At 51.5% G+C, this 16,394-nt stretch overlaps 1 protein-coding gene across 1 annotated transcript in view; it reads left to right on the top strand.

The window, feature by feature from the left end:
• SYT2 (synaptotagmin 2) overlaps nucleotides 1-16,140 on the top strand; it is a 53,696-nt gene extending 37,556 nt beyond the window's left edge. Inside the window, exons 3-9 of the mRNA XM_006029913.3 lie at nucleotides 580-749; nucleotides 6,640-6,762; nucleotides 7,265-7,432; nucleotides 7,834-8,001; nucleotides 8,931-9,048; nucleotides 11,661-11,794; nucleotides 13,647-16,140. Of these exons, the coding sequence (XP_006029975.1) occupies nucleotides 580-749; nucleotides 6,640-6,762; nucleotides 7,265-7,432; nucleotides 7,834-8,001; nucleotides 8,931-9,048; nucleotides 11,661-11,794; nucleotides 13,647-13,853 (1,088 nt within the window). The 3' untranslated portion in view covers nucleotides 13,854-16,140. The remainder of the gene's footprint in view (nucleotides 1-579; nucleotides 750-6,639; nucleotides 6,763-7,264; nucleotides 7,433-7,833; nucleotides 8,002-8,930; nucleotides 9,049-11,660; nucleotides 11,795-13,646) is intronic.
• Nucleotides 16,141-16,394: the final 254 nt, after the last annotated feature.

Raw genomic sequence — 16,394 nt, 5'->3', positions numbered from 1 at the left:
TGGTAACCTCAGACGGCAGTTATCGTGGAGACCGCAGGGTGTCTGGGTGTTATGAGACTACTGCCTTGCAGGGAATTAGCTGAGGAGGGGTAGCTGTTACATATGATGCTGTAATAAAGCAAGCCTCTTTCCCATCAAACAAGGTCAAAGGTGCTTCTGAGCCTAGTGACCCTGGGGCTGGTATGGTTAAAGCATGGCAATTTCTGTAGCCAAGGCCACACAAAGAAGAGATGTGTCTAGCATTACATCCAGCTGCCTTTGACTGCCCAGCCTGAATGACCAGGTGCCCGCTACGCCTGGGTGCACTGGGGAGAGTCACCAGTCCAGAGCAGGCTTTGAACTCTTCCTGTTGCAGCCATTGAAACACATCTTCCCTGCTCCATCACCAATGCCCCTACCTCTGGCCTTTCTGTAAATCCTTGTGGCTCTGGGGTGACCGTTTATCAGCACCCTGTGTCCCACTAAGACGTCTGTACTCTGTCTGCCCTGCTGCATTTTGGGAGCACAGTCTCCCTCTACAAGTGCTGTGTGCATGGAAGTGACCCCAGGGTGACTGTTTGGATGCTGTTTTTTGCACAGTGCCTCCATGGGCCCTGATAGCCATTGCTGTGGTAGTTGGCCTGCTCTTCCTCACCTGCTGCTTCTGCATCTGCAAAAAATGCTGCTGCAAGAAGAAGAAAAACAAGAAGGAGAAGGGCAAAGGCATGAAGAATGCTATGAACATGAAAGACATGAAATCAGGGAACCAGGTAAAGCACCCCTCAGAACATCTCATCCAGCTCACACAGCCAGCATGGTACAAAGGGTGAGCTTATGATTCTGGCCAAGGTAAAGCCAGGTCAACCTGCTGGTTTCCCCAGCCCCAGCAAAAGCAAAAGCAGCCAGCCCCATTTAAGGCAAGAGTGAGATATGAACCCTCAATAGGCAATAAGCAGGAGCCCGGTGCTTACAGTAAGAAAGGAACCACACAAGGGAGAAGCAGTCAGATTGTTAGCAGCAGCAGGCAGAGACCGGGCTCCCCGCTGTCCCACAGCAGGTTACAGAGATGTTCAGCAAAGGGTTGGGTTATTCGTTCTTTGCTCAGGAGGAACCAGGTCTGGGATTTAGGACAAGCCCCCTTCCAATGTTTGTCTACAAGGTGTTCACCCTCTTATCAGTATCAGGAGATGGGAGAGCTGGCACTGCTGGACATGGGGTCTTGCTTGTAGGCACCACGCACATGCACACACACATACACGCGCACACACTTCTGACCAGTGCTCCATGTTCTTCTGTACCACCAGAGACTGTTTCCTAGCTTCATAGAGGTTAAGGCCAGAAGGGAACATTAGATCAAAGCATCACATTCACATCACCTGTTACTATCCATCAACCTGCAGTCTCTGTTGATCCCTTGTCTCCTGGGGGTGGTCTTATCTGGACCCAGCCCTGTTCGTTCTGCCCTTTTCCCGCAGACCAGGGAACACACAGGTAATGGCTCAGGGAAAAAAGGAAGTGGCTTGGAGCTCTCTGGTCTCTCCATATAAAGCTCTCAATGAGCAGGATTTCCCTTCTGTTTGCCAGGAACCAAGATACTTCTGCTGCCCTGTATAATCTGACACCTCTTCCCTCCAGTCCCTACAGGCTAGCTACCTGTTCCTAAAGCTTGGTGGAATTTGAGGTTTGGACTGGTCTAACTTCTCAGATTGCTTTATCACAGGGGCAGGCAAGGTCCGGCCTGTGAGCCAGATCGAACCCGCACCAGACTCCATTTCCCAGCAGCCCTTGTGACCCCAGGAATGGCAGCATGGAGCCAGGGTTTCCAGCATTTGTGGCAGGGCGCACAGCTGGGCAGGGAGCTGGGATCTTGCAGTGGTGACAGTGTGGTCCAGAGCTGGAGCAGAGCAATGATCTGCTGCCCACATGCCCCAGGCTCTGCAGCTCTGCCCCAGCTCCGGACCACACTGTCACCACTGCAAACTCCCAGCCCCGGAGCAGCTCCCTGACCGGCCATGCGCTCTGCCAGCACTGCTGGGGCCAGTCTCCACGGAAACCCCAACCCACGCTGTCAGGGCACTGCTGATCAGCAATGCACACAGGGGCTGCTGGGAAATGGAGTCTGGCTGCCAGCCAGATCTGCCATTTTGCCCACCTCTGCTTTATCGGAGCCATTACTAGTGAATTCTGGGCCATTTTTAACATTTTCCTCTCTGTCTTTACCCATTTCATCTTTACTTTTTGCTGTTCTTCTATTTCAAGGATCAATGCCTGGGGTTCTGACTTCAGGAGAGAAGTGTTGGGATGAGGAACATCCTTAGCAAGGTCAAAGTTCACACGTGGTTTTGTGATCCCCCAGACACATGCCTGTTTGTTCAAATTCTGCACAAGTACATAAGGCTGGTCTGTGTTTTTCACAGGAAAAGGGGCCCTTGGGAGATTTGGGCTGGAAATCCAGGGAGAGCAGTATCTTTTGAGTCTTTTATACCAGTCCAGCTACAGTCCAGAAGATCGGAGTGGGGCAGGGGACAAGAATTTTTTGTGGTGGGGCCATAGACACCAAAAATGCTGCACTTTTTCAGGAAGTGAGTCAGGTTTGGTTCTGGCAATCAGCAGGGTTTCAGATACAGGGACTTATTCTTTTCTGAAACCCAATTCATCCATCCTTCATGGAGAGCCAGAGGAATGCCAGCCTTTCCCTTGTTCAAGGGCTGCCTAGAAATGACATCCACAAAGACCAGCATGGGTCGTCTGCTGACTGCAATGGCTGCAGATCTGTGCTTATTCCCACTTTGAGAATGCTCCCTTGTGAAAACAAAGTACCTAAGAAGATTTCACAAGAAGCCCTGAATTTTTCAAGGAATTTTTTCCCCTCTGCCAACAAATAGGGCTTCTTTTCCTTTTCACTGAGGAAATGGGGAGGTTCCTTAGGAGTCCCTGCACCAGGAATGGCACTGAGAATGCCCTAAGCTGCAATGCTTAGAGCGTCCACTGCTCCTGGATCAATGTTGAGCCCTGAGTGGGTGGGCTTCCCCTCACCAGGGCTACCTGCAGGTATGAGGACTGGACCACTTCATGGCAAGCCCCACATGCAGCCTGACCTGCTGTATGTGCCCCTTATATCTCGCTTGGCTTTTCCCAAACAAAGCATCATTCTCCTCAAAGCTGGCCGGCTGCTAAGGAGCTCTGACTGGCAGCATCTTTCAGATGCAGGAGGCCATTTGCAGACCACACATCAATCAGGCATTGTCCAGAGCTCCAGTCCTCCATAGCCACTACCTGTGAGGAGGGAGGTTTATCTCAGGAAGGGCCACTTGGTGACTGAATGATGAGGGTGGCACTGCTCCCACCAGTGGCCTGCACCAGCCCCATGACTGATGGCAGTACCTGGCTCCGTGTCACTCTCTCTGCTACTTGCACAAACGGAGGATGAAACCCGGGAGCTATTCATTCCCAAAGGGGTGCGGGAAGAGATAGGGAGGATCACGCTGACAGATGCACAGTGGGGAATAGTGCCAGGAGCCTTCCACACACACACCAACTTGTGCCTCGTATATCTACCCTGACACAACTGCCGTGCCCTGCCGGCACCTGTCACAGATTCCCCAGAGGAGCACTTGCATGGGATCCCCAGGCTTACACAGTCTCTGGGAGTACCCCCCGAAGACAGCCCAGGCATCATAGCTTCTGGTCCCTGGCCCCTCCTGGTTATCCGTGGTCCCCACAGAGAGATGTCTTCAGGTTTAGTTTCTGGGAGGGCTTTTATCACTTCAGAGGGATTCATAGATGTTGGGGTCGGAAGGGACCTCAGTAGATCATTGAGTCTGACCCCCTGCCCTGGGCAGGAAAGAGCTCTGGGGTCAGATGACCCCAGCTAGGGGGTTGTCTATGGAGTGCACCCAAAGTCCCACCCAGTGAAGCAGGCAGCTTTCATTTAAAAAGCCAGCAATTCAGCTGGCAGTCCTCAAGCCTGAAGCCCAAGCAGTCTCTGTCAGCAAAAACAGCCCTGGCTGTTCTGCCTCCAGCCTCTGGGCCCCCCACAACCACACATGCACACAGTCGTGGGGGGGGGGGGGGGGCTCCAACAGGTATGCCTCAATCACAGTTAACCCTTTTTTTCCCTGTGTACAAACTAGCCAGGGAAACTGAGGCATGCAACATTATTATAATGTGAACACAAAAATATGACAACAAGCCCAGAGTCTATCATAGCAGCCCTTGGGATATATGCTTTGCCAGAGGAGGTTCAGCTAGATGCAACAACCGCACAGTGATATAATGGATGTGCTTTGAGCCCCAGAGAGATGGTCTCTCTTGGGGTTCCCACAGCCTCCCAGCACCCCAGAGCAGGCCAGTGCCTTAGTTTAGTGTAGCTCTGAAGCACCAACAGGAGACACAGTGCCTGCAATGATGATTACAAAGTTATGGAGGAGTGTCACATACAAAGCAGAGGCTGAGAGACAATGAAAGTACGGGCCACGCAGTAATGGCAGTGCAGAGCACAGTAAGGTGGACCTCCTCCCTGAAGGACAATTGAGCATCAAGGACAAGAACCATTTCCCCACACTTACCAGCACAGGTTTGACCACACCAAAAGTGTGGTTCCCAGTGAGATCTGCATTTCAAGAGGCTGCACAAAGTGGCACATGCACAATGCACCCTGGGTCTCAGCTGCATGGACCAGAGTGCAGGCCCCTTTAAGGAAGACCTAATGCACCTGAGCCAGAGGAAGATCTCTGTTAGGGAATAGTAGAAGTTGCTGGGCTTTTCACCTCTCTGTAGGCTAGAGGAGACAGGAGAATGCACATTCAGTCAGGGTATTACAATGTGTTTCTCTTCCTTTTAATTTCCATTTCCTTTTCCTATCACTCACCTCCTCTCTGCCTCCTGTTCCACAGCAGTGTCATGCTGTTTCTATAAATGTATTCTCTTTGTCAAGAAAATCTCACACTCTCTGTCCGTGCATGTCTCTGTGCCTTTGATTTCCAGAGAAACACTGGGCTGGTAGCAACTTCAGTGACTTTGCTGGGCATTATTCCATTAGAGGGAATGATGGGATTGACTTATTTCAGGCCCACAGACAGAAGAGACCATACTTTAACGTGCCTGCCCCTTTTAGGAATTGGCCAAGTCCCAACAAAATTCATGTCAGTATGGACAACATTTCCAAACCCAGTTGATCCCACTCCAGCACAGAAGCAGTCTGCCGATACAAGGGCAAAGTCTGTTGTTTCTCACAAACGTTGGATGTTGTTGATGACCTGTGTGGCTGTTGCCTCTATAATGTCATTCTCTTCCTTCTCTGTGCTCTTGTTGTCTTCCTCTGTGTTGTTCTGTCTCCGTGTTTTCTGACTAACCTGGATGGCAACTCACGGTAGGTGCCAAGCTGAATGACGCTTCTCTACTGGCCAAACAGAGGGAGGGTCTGGGATCTGTGCAATGCACTAGGGTACCCGCTGGCTCCAAAGCTTATGCACGGCAGGCTGAAAGCATGTTAAAGACCTATGAGGGGGACCAGGTAGTTGGGGCTCTGATACATCCACCAGGAAACCATGCCAGACCCATTTTGCGGCACAGATCCCTCAAATCGGGTCCAGGTTGCAGATCAGTGTAACAGGTAGCACTAATGTTTGTTCCTGTGGACGGGGGATAGTCTAAGCAGTGCAAATGAGAAACCCCCTGACTTAGCTGCAAGTTTGCTTCCTGTCTTTGTTGGTGTCTCACAGAGCAGCACCCTGTTCCTGGTAGATACCTCCTTCCTCCACATAGACATACTTAGTGCAAGCACGGAGAATGACTCTGTGGCCAGCACACCAGCCTTGGCGTAGGAGAGACCGAGGTTGTACTTCTGGCTCTGTCCTGGGACAAGTCACTCTATCTCCCAAAGACAGAGCTGGACCCACCTTCCCCTGCCGTTATACATGTGTCCATAGTTTACTGTTCTGGAAAGCCTTGGGGTTCATCTTGAGTTTAACATGCCCCTGTCTTCCATTCCCTCCCTGGCCAAACTACCCAGAATCTGGCCCCCATTCCTAACCTTCCTCCCAGGGTCAGCACTCAGCCCTCATCCCATGTGCATACATGGCCAGTGCTGAGCACCCTGCAATCTGCCCCATAGCAGCCTCACCCTTCCTCCTTCTTGCCAAATAGTGCTGTTTGCTGCAACAGATCTGTCAGCACCCATCGTGTCAACTTCATCACTGCTGCACACGGGGGCTGCCCAGGGTTGCATGGGCCTCGGTTAGAACTGGAGTGCTTCTGCTGCAGAAGCTCTGGTACTCACCACTTTTGCTAAAAGAGGCTCCCCATTAGCTAAAGCAGTGTTAAGACTCAGCATGCACATTGCAGCAGGTCTGAGTCTCCACTGAGTAGAGGGCAGCAGTGTCTATCTGTGTTGTAGCCACAGAGATGTGGCAGCAAACTCCTGTGGAGCAATAGGATTCAATTCCTCAGTGCTAAAGAGCTTGGATTTTACCAAACTGAATCCCCATGCAGCCCATACCTCCCTCTCAGCCAGTGCTGAGGGATGTGAATGCTGGAGCTGCTGATCCCTGCGCTACCAAAAGCCTCTGGGCTGAGCTTTGTAGGAGTGTGTGTGTGCATGAGTTGACAGCAGTCTCTACAACCTCAGTCCTAAACTGGGCACCTCTGTTTCCTCTGCAGAACAAACAGGACGATGAAGAAGAGACAGGCCTAACAGAAGGAGAAGGCGAGGAGGAGGAAAAAGAGCCAGAGAACCTGGGCAAGCTGCAGTTCTCACTGGATTATGATTTCCAGGCTAACCAGGTGCCACAGCTGGGGCTGGGAGCCTGGGCTAAGGAACTCGTGGTGCAAAAGTGGGTTTAGATGAGGCATTCACATGGGAGAGATAGCTGAGGAGTGTGGAGCAAATGCCAAGCTCTGAGCAGCACAGGTGCCTGCAGAGGGCTGTGATGTCTATGGGTTCAAGCACTTGTGTCCCCACCATTGTCCCTCTGGGCCTTTGAAAGGGTCCTTCTGGCAGTCCCCCTGCTCTCCAGGGTGTGGGCAAGAGAGGATGTCAGGGATCTTGCCACCAAGTCCTTGTCCAGAGCCCCACCCTTTGCTACCTGGGCCCTTTGCCCTTCCCAAGGGAAACTCCCAGATTCATCTTCCTAGTAGGGAGATCAGTGCTTTGGAGAAAGTGACCCCCTACTCCCCTGGCAGAACTGAGTGCCATCCCACTCTGGCTGCAGAGAGAGTGGAACAGGAAGGGCCTTCAGCTTTTTTCTATATAACGCCCAAATAAGCTGTCTTGCTGTCTTCCCAGCTGACAGTGGGGATCCTCCAAGCAGCTGAGCTTCCAGCATTGGACATGGGTGGCACCTCGGATCCATATGTAAAAGTCTTCCTGCTCCCTGACAAGAAGAAGAAGTATGAGACCAAAGTGCAGAAGAAGACTCTCAACCCTGCCTTCAATGAAACGTTTACCTTCAAGGTGAGCCTCTCCCCAGGCCCCTTGCTTCCCGAGAGTTGGGAGCCTAGGCTGGAGCTACCCATTCAGGCAGTAACTATACTAGGGATGGATCCCAGCCCAGAACTCCTTTATCCCTATTCCCCGGGGCTTGGTGCCTAAGCTGGGAATTTCAGGGATAAAGAAGCTGGCCTCAAGAAAGGCTTAACCTGAGTATCTACCAGGGCCCTTTCCTGCTGCTGGTGTGCATCTACTTCCATGCTGCAATTCCTGCAGCTCATTGCATGAACGGGTAATGGACCCAGGCTCGTGAAGTTGTATGTAGCAGATTCAGATCCATTTGAAGCATTCTCACCAAATCAGATCCTTTCTTCTATTGCATCCCTACTACCATCGTGCTTTGAAAGTACTCTTCTCCGTAACAGGTTCCCTACCAGGAGCTGGGCGGGAAAACTCTGGTGATGTCTATCTACGACTTTGACCGCTTCTCCAAGCATGATATCATTGGGGAGGTCAAGGTGCCCATGAACACGGTGGACCTGGGCCAGCCCATCGAGGAGTGGAGAGACTTGCAGAGCGGCGAGAAGGAGGAGGTGAGGCAGGTGTCTAGTAGCACAAGGCAGGGGCAAAAATCATGGTCATGGGTCAGGAGCTGGACTTCCTGGGCAGCTCCATGGCCTTGGGGCTGAGGCTGCTTTCATGGTTGCCCCACGAATGGGCTCCTGACTCTGCTGTGCACCACAGGGTGTAGGCTGCAGCAGGTGGATCCACCCTTCAAGGAGACAGCAGTAATGCTGGACAGGTGTCCCTTGTGGGAGAGAGTGCACCGTCCAGCAGTTAGAAAAAGGGCTGTTCATCAAGCCTCATGGGCTGTGTTCCCAGTTCTGGCTGGGGAGTGGAGTCTAGCGGGTTGAGAAAAGTACTAAAGTCCAGGGCCTGTTCCCAGTTCTGCCATTGCCATGATGTGTGGCCTTGAGATGTTACCAAGTTTAGCAGTTGAATCAAATCGCTAAAGCAGTAGAGAGAAATCCCCACTTAACACCAGACCTGGCTCTGTTACAAGACATGCAGGGGGTCTGTGTCCTGCTTATCCCACCTCGAGCTGCAGTTGGGGCCATAACAAGCGACACGAGAAAGACTCATGGAAAGAGTTGGTGGGAGAGTCAGGGACTGAACCCTGATCAGAGTCTCAGCTCGAGCCTTGGCCATGAGGCCAGTATTTGCAAAGTGTCTTCCTTGTGCAAATGCTGCATGTGAATACGAAGCAATAGTAAAAACACAGGGATCATTGAATCAACCCAATCAGGGAATGTCCTGTTGGAAAGGCAGTGATACAGAAGGTGTCCAATCAAGAGAGTGGCTCACACTGGCTCGTGGGTGATGAGGTTCCTGGCTGTGCATCTCCTCCCATAGTTTCCTAGGGTATTAGCTCTCAGAGCTGCAGGCAGGTGCTCTGAGGGACAGCAATGGCTGTCTGAGCAATGGGACAGTATTGACCTCTGCTTTCCCCTTGGGCCAACAGCCAGAGAAGCTGGGAGATATCTGCATCTCGCTGCGGTATGTACCCACTGCGGGGAAGCTCACCGTTTGCATCCTGGAAGCAAAGAACCTGAAAAAGATGGACGTCGGGGGTCTGTCTGGTAAGCACAGAGCCACCTTCTAGCACTGGGTGACACTCCTAAGCCAGCAGCTCAACGCGGTCCCTCTGCTAGGGGACATCCTGGAGGGAAGTCCTTACCACGGTGCTTAGCACTCACAGCATCTTTACAGCAAGAACCATGCACCTGATGGGGACACCTGCATGGTGCAGTCACACCTCCATGGCTCTGTCTTGAAGCCACATGGAGTTGTGCCCCCTGCAAGCCAAAGAGAGGAGCAAGCCATAGATACTGCATGTCCTATGGCTTTCTGTTGGGTCTGCCAATTTAAACACCAGATCCCTGGTGTGCAACTCCAACGGGGGCAAACACGATGGCTCATGCCCAACTTGCACTGATGTCAGTGAGTGCCCAGGGGGGAAGCAAGCCTGGGGTGTCTGGAGAAAGCAGCAGCTTGTGCAACTCCCTTCATAGCCACCCACATTTCCAGCTTGGCTGGAGCCGTCTGTGGCAGACACCAAGGAGACAAGGGAATAGGTGCCCTGACTTAGTCAGATGCAGGGAGCCTCCACTGAGCTGTCAGGGCCCAGAGTATGTAGATGGTCATGTGCTAAGCAGACACCAGCACCAAGTGGGGCAAGTACCCTCTACTTCTGTTTCCTGCAGTGGGAGGAGAGGGGTCCAGGGCCCCTAAGGGTTGGCTTATTGTTCAGATGCATTGGCCTGCTCTCTCTTTTATGCTTACAAACAGCATCTCAGTCTTGCTTCCCTGGTCCCCTCACCCCATGGGCAGAATGTGTCCCATGGGGAGCCCTCATTAGGCAGTGACCAAAACTGCCTTTATAAATTCATGACAAAGATAAAGGATCATGACAAGCAGAGCCTGTGCTTCTACCCAGATATGAGGTTAGCCCTGATAATCTACGGCATCAGTAATGCCAGAGTCAAAGGGAAGGCTCCGGTTTATTATTAGGAACAAGAATCTTACAGGTCTGTGAGCTCACCAGAGACATGTTTTATCTAAGCAGGAAGAGTATAAGTTTTGCTCATGCAGCTCCCCTTGTGCCCCTCAATCCCAGTGCAGGGGCTGCTCTTCGAGCCTTCAGCTCTTTCTACAAGAGCTTTGCCAAGGTAGCTCAGCCGTGACCTTCAGGCCCCTGCTATTCCAGCCCTGTGCCCCATGCTTACACATCAGCCCGGCAGTGAAATTTTTCTGAGTGCAAGCTTCCCAGTGCCCCGTTTTGGGCTGTGGGATAAATAAGCTTTTCTAACAGCACATGCAGGCTGCAATCACACCAGCAATGTCTGGAGTCATAACTTGCAAGCAGTACAGTTTAGCGAGCCAATGTGTCTGGGAAGGGGACTCTGGTGCTTTTACCAGCATGTCTCACTGTGCCCTGAGGACAGCTGATGTGCCACGTCACAGAAAATATCTTCTTTTACTTACTACACCAGGCTGGTGCCAAGACAGATTTGCAGAGGAGATTCTGAGCTGAGAAGTCAGCTGGTGTAGACATGGTCAGGCTGGTTTCCTGGTAGGAAACAGCTTCGCTTCTGTCTCTGGAGCAGTGGTCCCTGACTTTGGCTTGCTAGTGAGCAACAATACTGAGCAAGAGGTGTGCTGCAGGCAAGGCCAGGTTGTTTCCTAACAATCTGCTTTATCATGAGCAATGCCAGAGGGCCTCTGCCCACAAATCCTGAGTTAGGGAGCACAGCTCAAAAGCAATGAGACATGCCACTCACTGGGCCCCTTGGTGATATTGCAGGATGTATTGTCCTTTGGGCCAAGGAACCAAACTCCAGAAGCCTGTTTTTTAATGAAAACAGCAATAGCTTTCCAGGCCCAGCTCTCCACTGCCCAAATTCCAGCAGCATAAACAAAGCAGGCATGGGGGCTGAGTGATTTTGGTGCCCGCTTTCACACATCCCTGCTCTTCAGCCCTTTAGCATGACTCAAGTTGGACCTCCAGCAGCAAAGGCAAAGGAGTCGCTGTCATTCATGCTCTGCCAACATCTTGGTGACTGATTGGACTAATGCAGGCCTGTGGATCTGCTGTGTTAGATACCCCATGGGCAAAGGGCGATTAACAATCATGGTGCAAGATGACATGCTCATAGATTGTCTGAGGCTAGACAAGGCTGTGAGAGCTACCCTGTCTCACCACGGCCTAGTGCAGGCCAGAGCATCCCAGCTTGTGGTTCCTGCCTGGAGCCCAAACCATCCAGTTGAGCCAGCTTGTGTCATTCAGGAAGATGCCCAGTCATGGGGTGACAGCAGCCCTGCCCTGTCCCCAGGACAGTGGTTCCCATAGGTAATTCCCCTCCCTGCTGAAAATGCACTGCATTTCCAATCTGAATGTTTCCCGATCCAGCCTCCAAGCCTTCATCTGTTTTCAGACACCTGCCCCATGTACATACATAATCCCATACAAGTAAATATGTGGGGGCTGCTTATTATTCTTTCATATTAGGGATTTGATAGCAGGCTGCCGTATGTCATGATGGTGTCACTGCCAGCCCTTCTGCGTGGACCCAGAGAGCCTCCTACCTGGGTCTCTGCCCTCTCCCATCCTCTATGAGGTGCTCTATCAGTGCTCCATCAGGCACCAGCTCTGGCTACCTCTGATCTCTGCTCTTCCCGGCTTTCTCTTCAGATCCATATGTGAAGATCCACCTGCTGCAGAATGGCAAGAGGCTGAAGAAGAAGAAGACCACTGTCAAGAAGAAGACGCTAAACCCATACTTCAATGAATCCTTCAGCTTCGAGATCCCCTTCGAACAGATACAGGTTCACTTATTACGATTCTTGCCTCGGGTGCTGTGGGGTGGAGCATGGGGACAGGAGTGGTGGGTGGCAGGCGCTTGAGATTCTCTGAGTGGAGGGACTGGCTCCTTCCCCCTCCTTGTTGCCTCATTCTCAGGCTAAAATAAGTGTGGCCCAACCCATTTAATGCCACTTACCTCTATCACGGTCCACCTGTGGGTGCTGGAGGTACTGCTGCATCAGGTCCAAGAAGTACCCACAGCCTGGGGTGGGCAGGCTGAAGCCAGCACAAAGAGCTTCAGGCTGGGTTTTGGCAGTGACTGCGAGGATTAGCCAGGAGCCCAGGTTGTGTGGTTTGGAGCATCCATGGGATGTCACTGAGGATGCTGTCAAAGCAAGGAGTGCTAGAGAAAGCCAGTGCCTGTTGTCAGAGGTACCATCAGCATCAAGAGTTTTTAGACGACTGGGGGCTCAAACGTCACTGACAACCTCTGCCTTCCCATGGAGCTGCAGAGCTTGAGCAGCTCTGCAGAAACACCCCCCACTCCTTGAAGAGCTAGCAGATGACACCTGTCACTCTTGCCAAGAGCCTTCCCCTCACTGGCAGTACGAGCCACTGCCTTATTATGTAAGGCCCAGCCCTGCCCTCAGTATGTGCTAATAGGAGACAGAAAGGCTGTGCGCAGCAATGGGGAAAAGAGCCCCAAAGCCATCAGCAGAGCTACTAGAGGAATCATGAGGCCCTGGGTCACTGTCTCAGCTGCTCCCCACACAGTGTGCATGGGCCACAGGCTGACAGGTGCCTTCTCCCCTAGCTGCCATCCCTGCACACTTAGCCTGGCAGTAAGCAAGGGACCAGAGCTCACTCGAGAATTGTATTCAGGATCCTAAATGAGAGGGGAACGGGGGTTTTCCTTCCTTTCATTTCGTCACCTGTAATAGATGGTTATAGGCAAATTAGGCTGCTGCTGACCCCTAAACAGTCCTCTGTCTCTTCATACCCAGTACAGCCACTTGGATTTGCCCTCTGGGATCCCTGTGTGGGCAAATTTTATGCCCTCTCTTCTGTGCCCTGCTCTTGGTGACCCTCATGCAGTCACAGACCCTTTGCATCTAGCCCTTGGTGACCCCTGCAAAACCCCATCACCTTTCATGACTCCACAAGGGCACCACTAATTGAAAAGGGGGCCTGGTCTCCACTCAGCTTCTTCCCATAAACTCAGGCAGTCTGAATACATTTGTCCTGGTGAAGCCCTAGTGTGGAGGCTGTTAGCACTGGGTTTTCCCTAGTGTCCGTCCCTCCCTGGAGACACAGCTGTTCTTCTAGCAGCCCCTTTTGTACTATATGAACTCAGTTCCCACAAGGGTTTGTACTTCCTTAAGTGTACAGAATACAGATTTAAAATGATACAAGTTTCGGGTGGTACCAGGGTTGTAGCCAAGTTAGTTCAGCCCAGACTAAGGGGAGAAAAGGTCAGAGCTCGCTTCTGCATCTGCCTGGGGCCGCTCTGATGCAGGGGGTTGGTGTGTCAAAGGGGCCACGTTCCGCATGCCCTTTCAGGGGGATCTGTTACATCTATGCTGAGAAGTCAGAGCCATCTGAAAATACGGGGTGAGCTTTCCAGAGCTTTCAGGGTGTTTGGCAGCATAACATTGCAGGGGCTAGTGCCCAGAGTCTCCATTAATGGCAACTGGTGCCCGGAGTTGTTAGGCAGTGTTGACCATGCCAGCACCTGCCCCTTGGAATCACAACAAACACCAGGTCCCCAGTGGGTTTCCCTGGCACCGAGGCTGTTTCACAAGCATTGCACCTGCAGTACCGCAGTGTTTCTGTGTACCTAAAGAACCCTGTTCCTCCCCCTGCTTCCTTCCTCAGAAAGTGACAGTGGTGATCACCGTCCTGGATTATGACAAGCTGGGGAAGAATGAAGCTATTGGCAAGATATTTGTTGGCAACAACTCCACCGGCACAGAGCTGCGGCACTGGTCTGACATGCTGGCTAACCCCAGGCGGCCCATTGCCCAGTGGCACTCCCTGAAGCCTGAAGAGGAGGTGGATGCAGCTCTTGGGAAAAACAAATAGGAATCCCCATAGCCCAGCCTGCGAACGTTCTCAGCAACCCAGAGCTATTGATACCTCAGTTATGCAACCTTAGGTTTTGGTTTTCTTTTGGTTTTAAGCTGAAATACCCTTTGATGGCTGTGGAAGGGTTCCCAGACAGTCCCAAGAGCTTTCAGAGGAAGACGTTAAAGACACAGATGGTTTTTTCCATTCTTTAAAGAAGCTTAACTGTGCTGCATGTCCACCATTTCTCCATGCTATTCCTTTAGGGTGTGAAGTAAGTTTCTGTCCTGGGGTCTCCCTAGGCTGTGGCATCACCAGTCCACAGCAACACTTCTTCCTTTCTTTTTGGTTACACACTTGGACCTTTGAACTTTGTGCTAAGATGATACTAGAGCTTGACAAGGTGAGATGACCAGATACACTGTGCTTGCTTTGGGCATGAACACAAGCGGACTATGAGAGTCCATGGAGAAGACCTCTAATGAACATCTGGACACCTTTCTGCTTCGCCTCTTGATTCCCTTCATCCCTGTTAGCCGTCCAGCAAAGAGCGAGAAGCAGCGTGGAGATGGGAGCGCCTGGAATCTGTCGAACATCAGCAGGTTTAGCTCCTTCTGGTGAGAGAGCTGCATTGCTTGGCATTCACCTGTGGGACATCACTGCCCAGTGGTACCTAGGCTGGGTATTGAGCCTTCCAGCCCCAGCAACTGGAGGCATATGGGAGGAGCCACAGGAGACTGCATGCTTTGGTAACAAGACACGTACGATTCCAGTTTCAGTGTAGGAAGGGGAAAGGAATTGTAGTTTCTGAAGAACAGTGGCTGCGTCTACACAAGATGCTACTGTGCGGTGGTTACTGTATAAACAAGTACTAAATAAATGTGCAGCAACCGAAGTTACTGTGCAGTAGTGCCGGCAAATGCCTTTTTTTTATGCCTACTGCGCGGTAGCCTAATACTACCGTGCAAGAGCATCTGGGCACGGTTTTTGCCATGTGATGCTACTGCGCGGTCAGCGTCTCGTGTAGACGTGCCCAGTGTTATTGAAATGACCAGGCATGGCAGACATACAGTTTTAGCCAGATCTGAGAACCCCTTTGCTGCTCAGAAAAGCCCTATGCTGAACTGCCCAAATGGCTGTTTGAGCTTCTGTAATCTCCATATGGGCTAAATGCCATCCTAAAGATGACAGCTGTGGGTTGCTCTGCACACATTTCCCATCATGCTTTGCACTGCCATACTTCTAAGGATATTTGACTTAAACTTGTGCAGAACCACCAGGAAGGTTTCAAGTGTAAGGTATTCAGAATGCCGGAGGTGACCACATGGAGATAATAGTTGTCAGAGGCATATGAGTTGCTATAACTGCTCCAGCATCTGGCGTTTGAGGGTTGCAGGAAGCCTGGTGAGTGGTATCTGGGAGAAAGTCACCTGCAGTGAGATCTAGGGTAAACTCTTTGTGTGTTTGGCTTTGCTCTCCGCACCCATGGCATAATCTACTTTAAGGCTGCCGCTCCAGGCTCTGGCACTCCATTCAGAGCATGAGGGAAGTAGCCAGCTGGAGGGGGCTCCCTCCCCATACCAGTGTCACACAGATCTGAAAGGGGTGCTCCCATGTGATGAGGGAGAATGAATGCATACCAAACCAGGGACCAAAGACACCCCAATGGCCAAGGTATCTGCTGCTCACTACGAGGCTGGTTGGATGGTAAGCACATTCTAGTTCCTTTGTCTCCCTACAGATATAAGCCATAACCATGTTGCTGACCAGTATTTGCACTGATTATTAAAGAGCTTCTCTGCTTTACCATTCCCCTGGGGACAAAGACTGGTGAATGTCCTAAACCTCTGGCTCTCTTCCTTGATGGCCATGGGGGCTGGGACACAGCTTGATAAGGAAAAGCGCTTGTATCATTCCCGTGCCACAACTTTTGCCAACAGAACAATAGGTTCCTGGTTCAGCCCACTCTGTGCTGGAGTGTATGAGCAAGCAAGCCAATTTCCATTTTCCTGCCTGTAATTCCCAAGAGGCTTTGAATTTTGTTTGCTGTGTCTCAGTTCAACCAATCCACGGGTTGGAAGTATCTGATGAACAGCCTTGCTTGGGCTTCCTCCTGTCTATCTTTCAGTCTAATGCTGATGCAGTCTGGCCATTTCAGACAACGGACCCCCTCTGAAGCAGAGTGGTCATCTGGTACAGAGTATTCCTGCAAAGATTGGCCAGCAGGCTGTACCATCCCTGAGTATCAACTATATTTTCCTGCCAGTGAGATGGTTTGCACTGAGGACAAGTCTCCCAAGGAAAGTGCCAGGTGTCTCATAGTTTGGGACTGGCCCCCATCAGTAGCAAATGCCCTTTAAGGAACAGTCTCAGCTTGGCAAAGCAGGTGGGCTTAGTGGAAGCTGACACATCTGACCAGCCCCATGCCCTGGCAGTTTATAAGTAAGCTGCAGAACTGAGCAGGCGCTGACATTATGGTTTTTAGTGACCAGGAGTAGTCGTAGGCGACACATAAACTGCGAGGGCAGTGATCTTGGAGTCGATGGGGGCTGGGCCCCT

The sequence above is a fragment of the Alligator sinensis genome, unplaced genomic scaffold, assembly GCF_000455745.1.
Source record: "Alligator sinensis unplaced genomic scaffold, ASM45574v1 scaffold773_1, whole genome shotgun sequence".
Taxonomy (NCBI): Eukaryota; Metazoa; Chordata; order Crocodylia; family Alligatoridae; genus Alligator; species Alligator sinensis.
The sequence above is the reverse complement of the archived record's forward strand: the minus strand, read 5'-3'. Positions and strand labels throughout refer to the sequence as shown.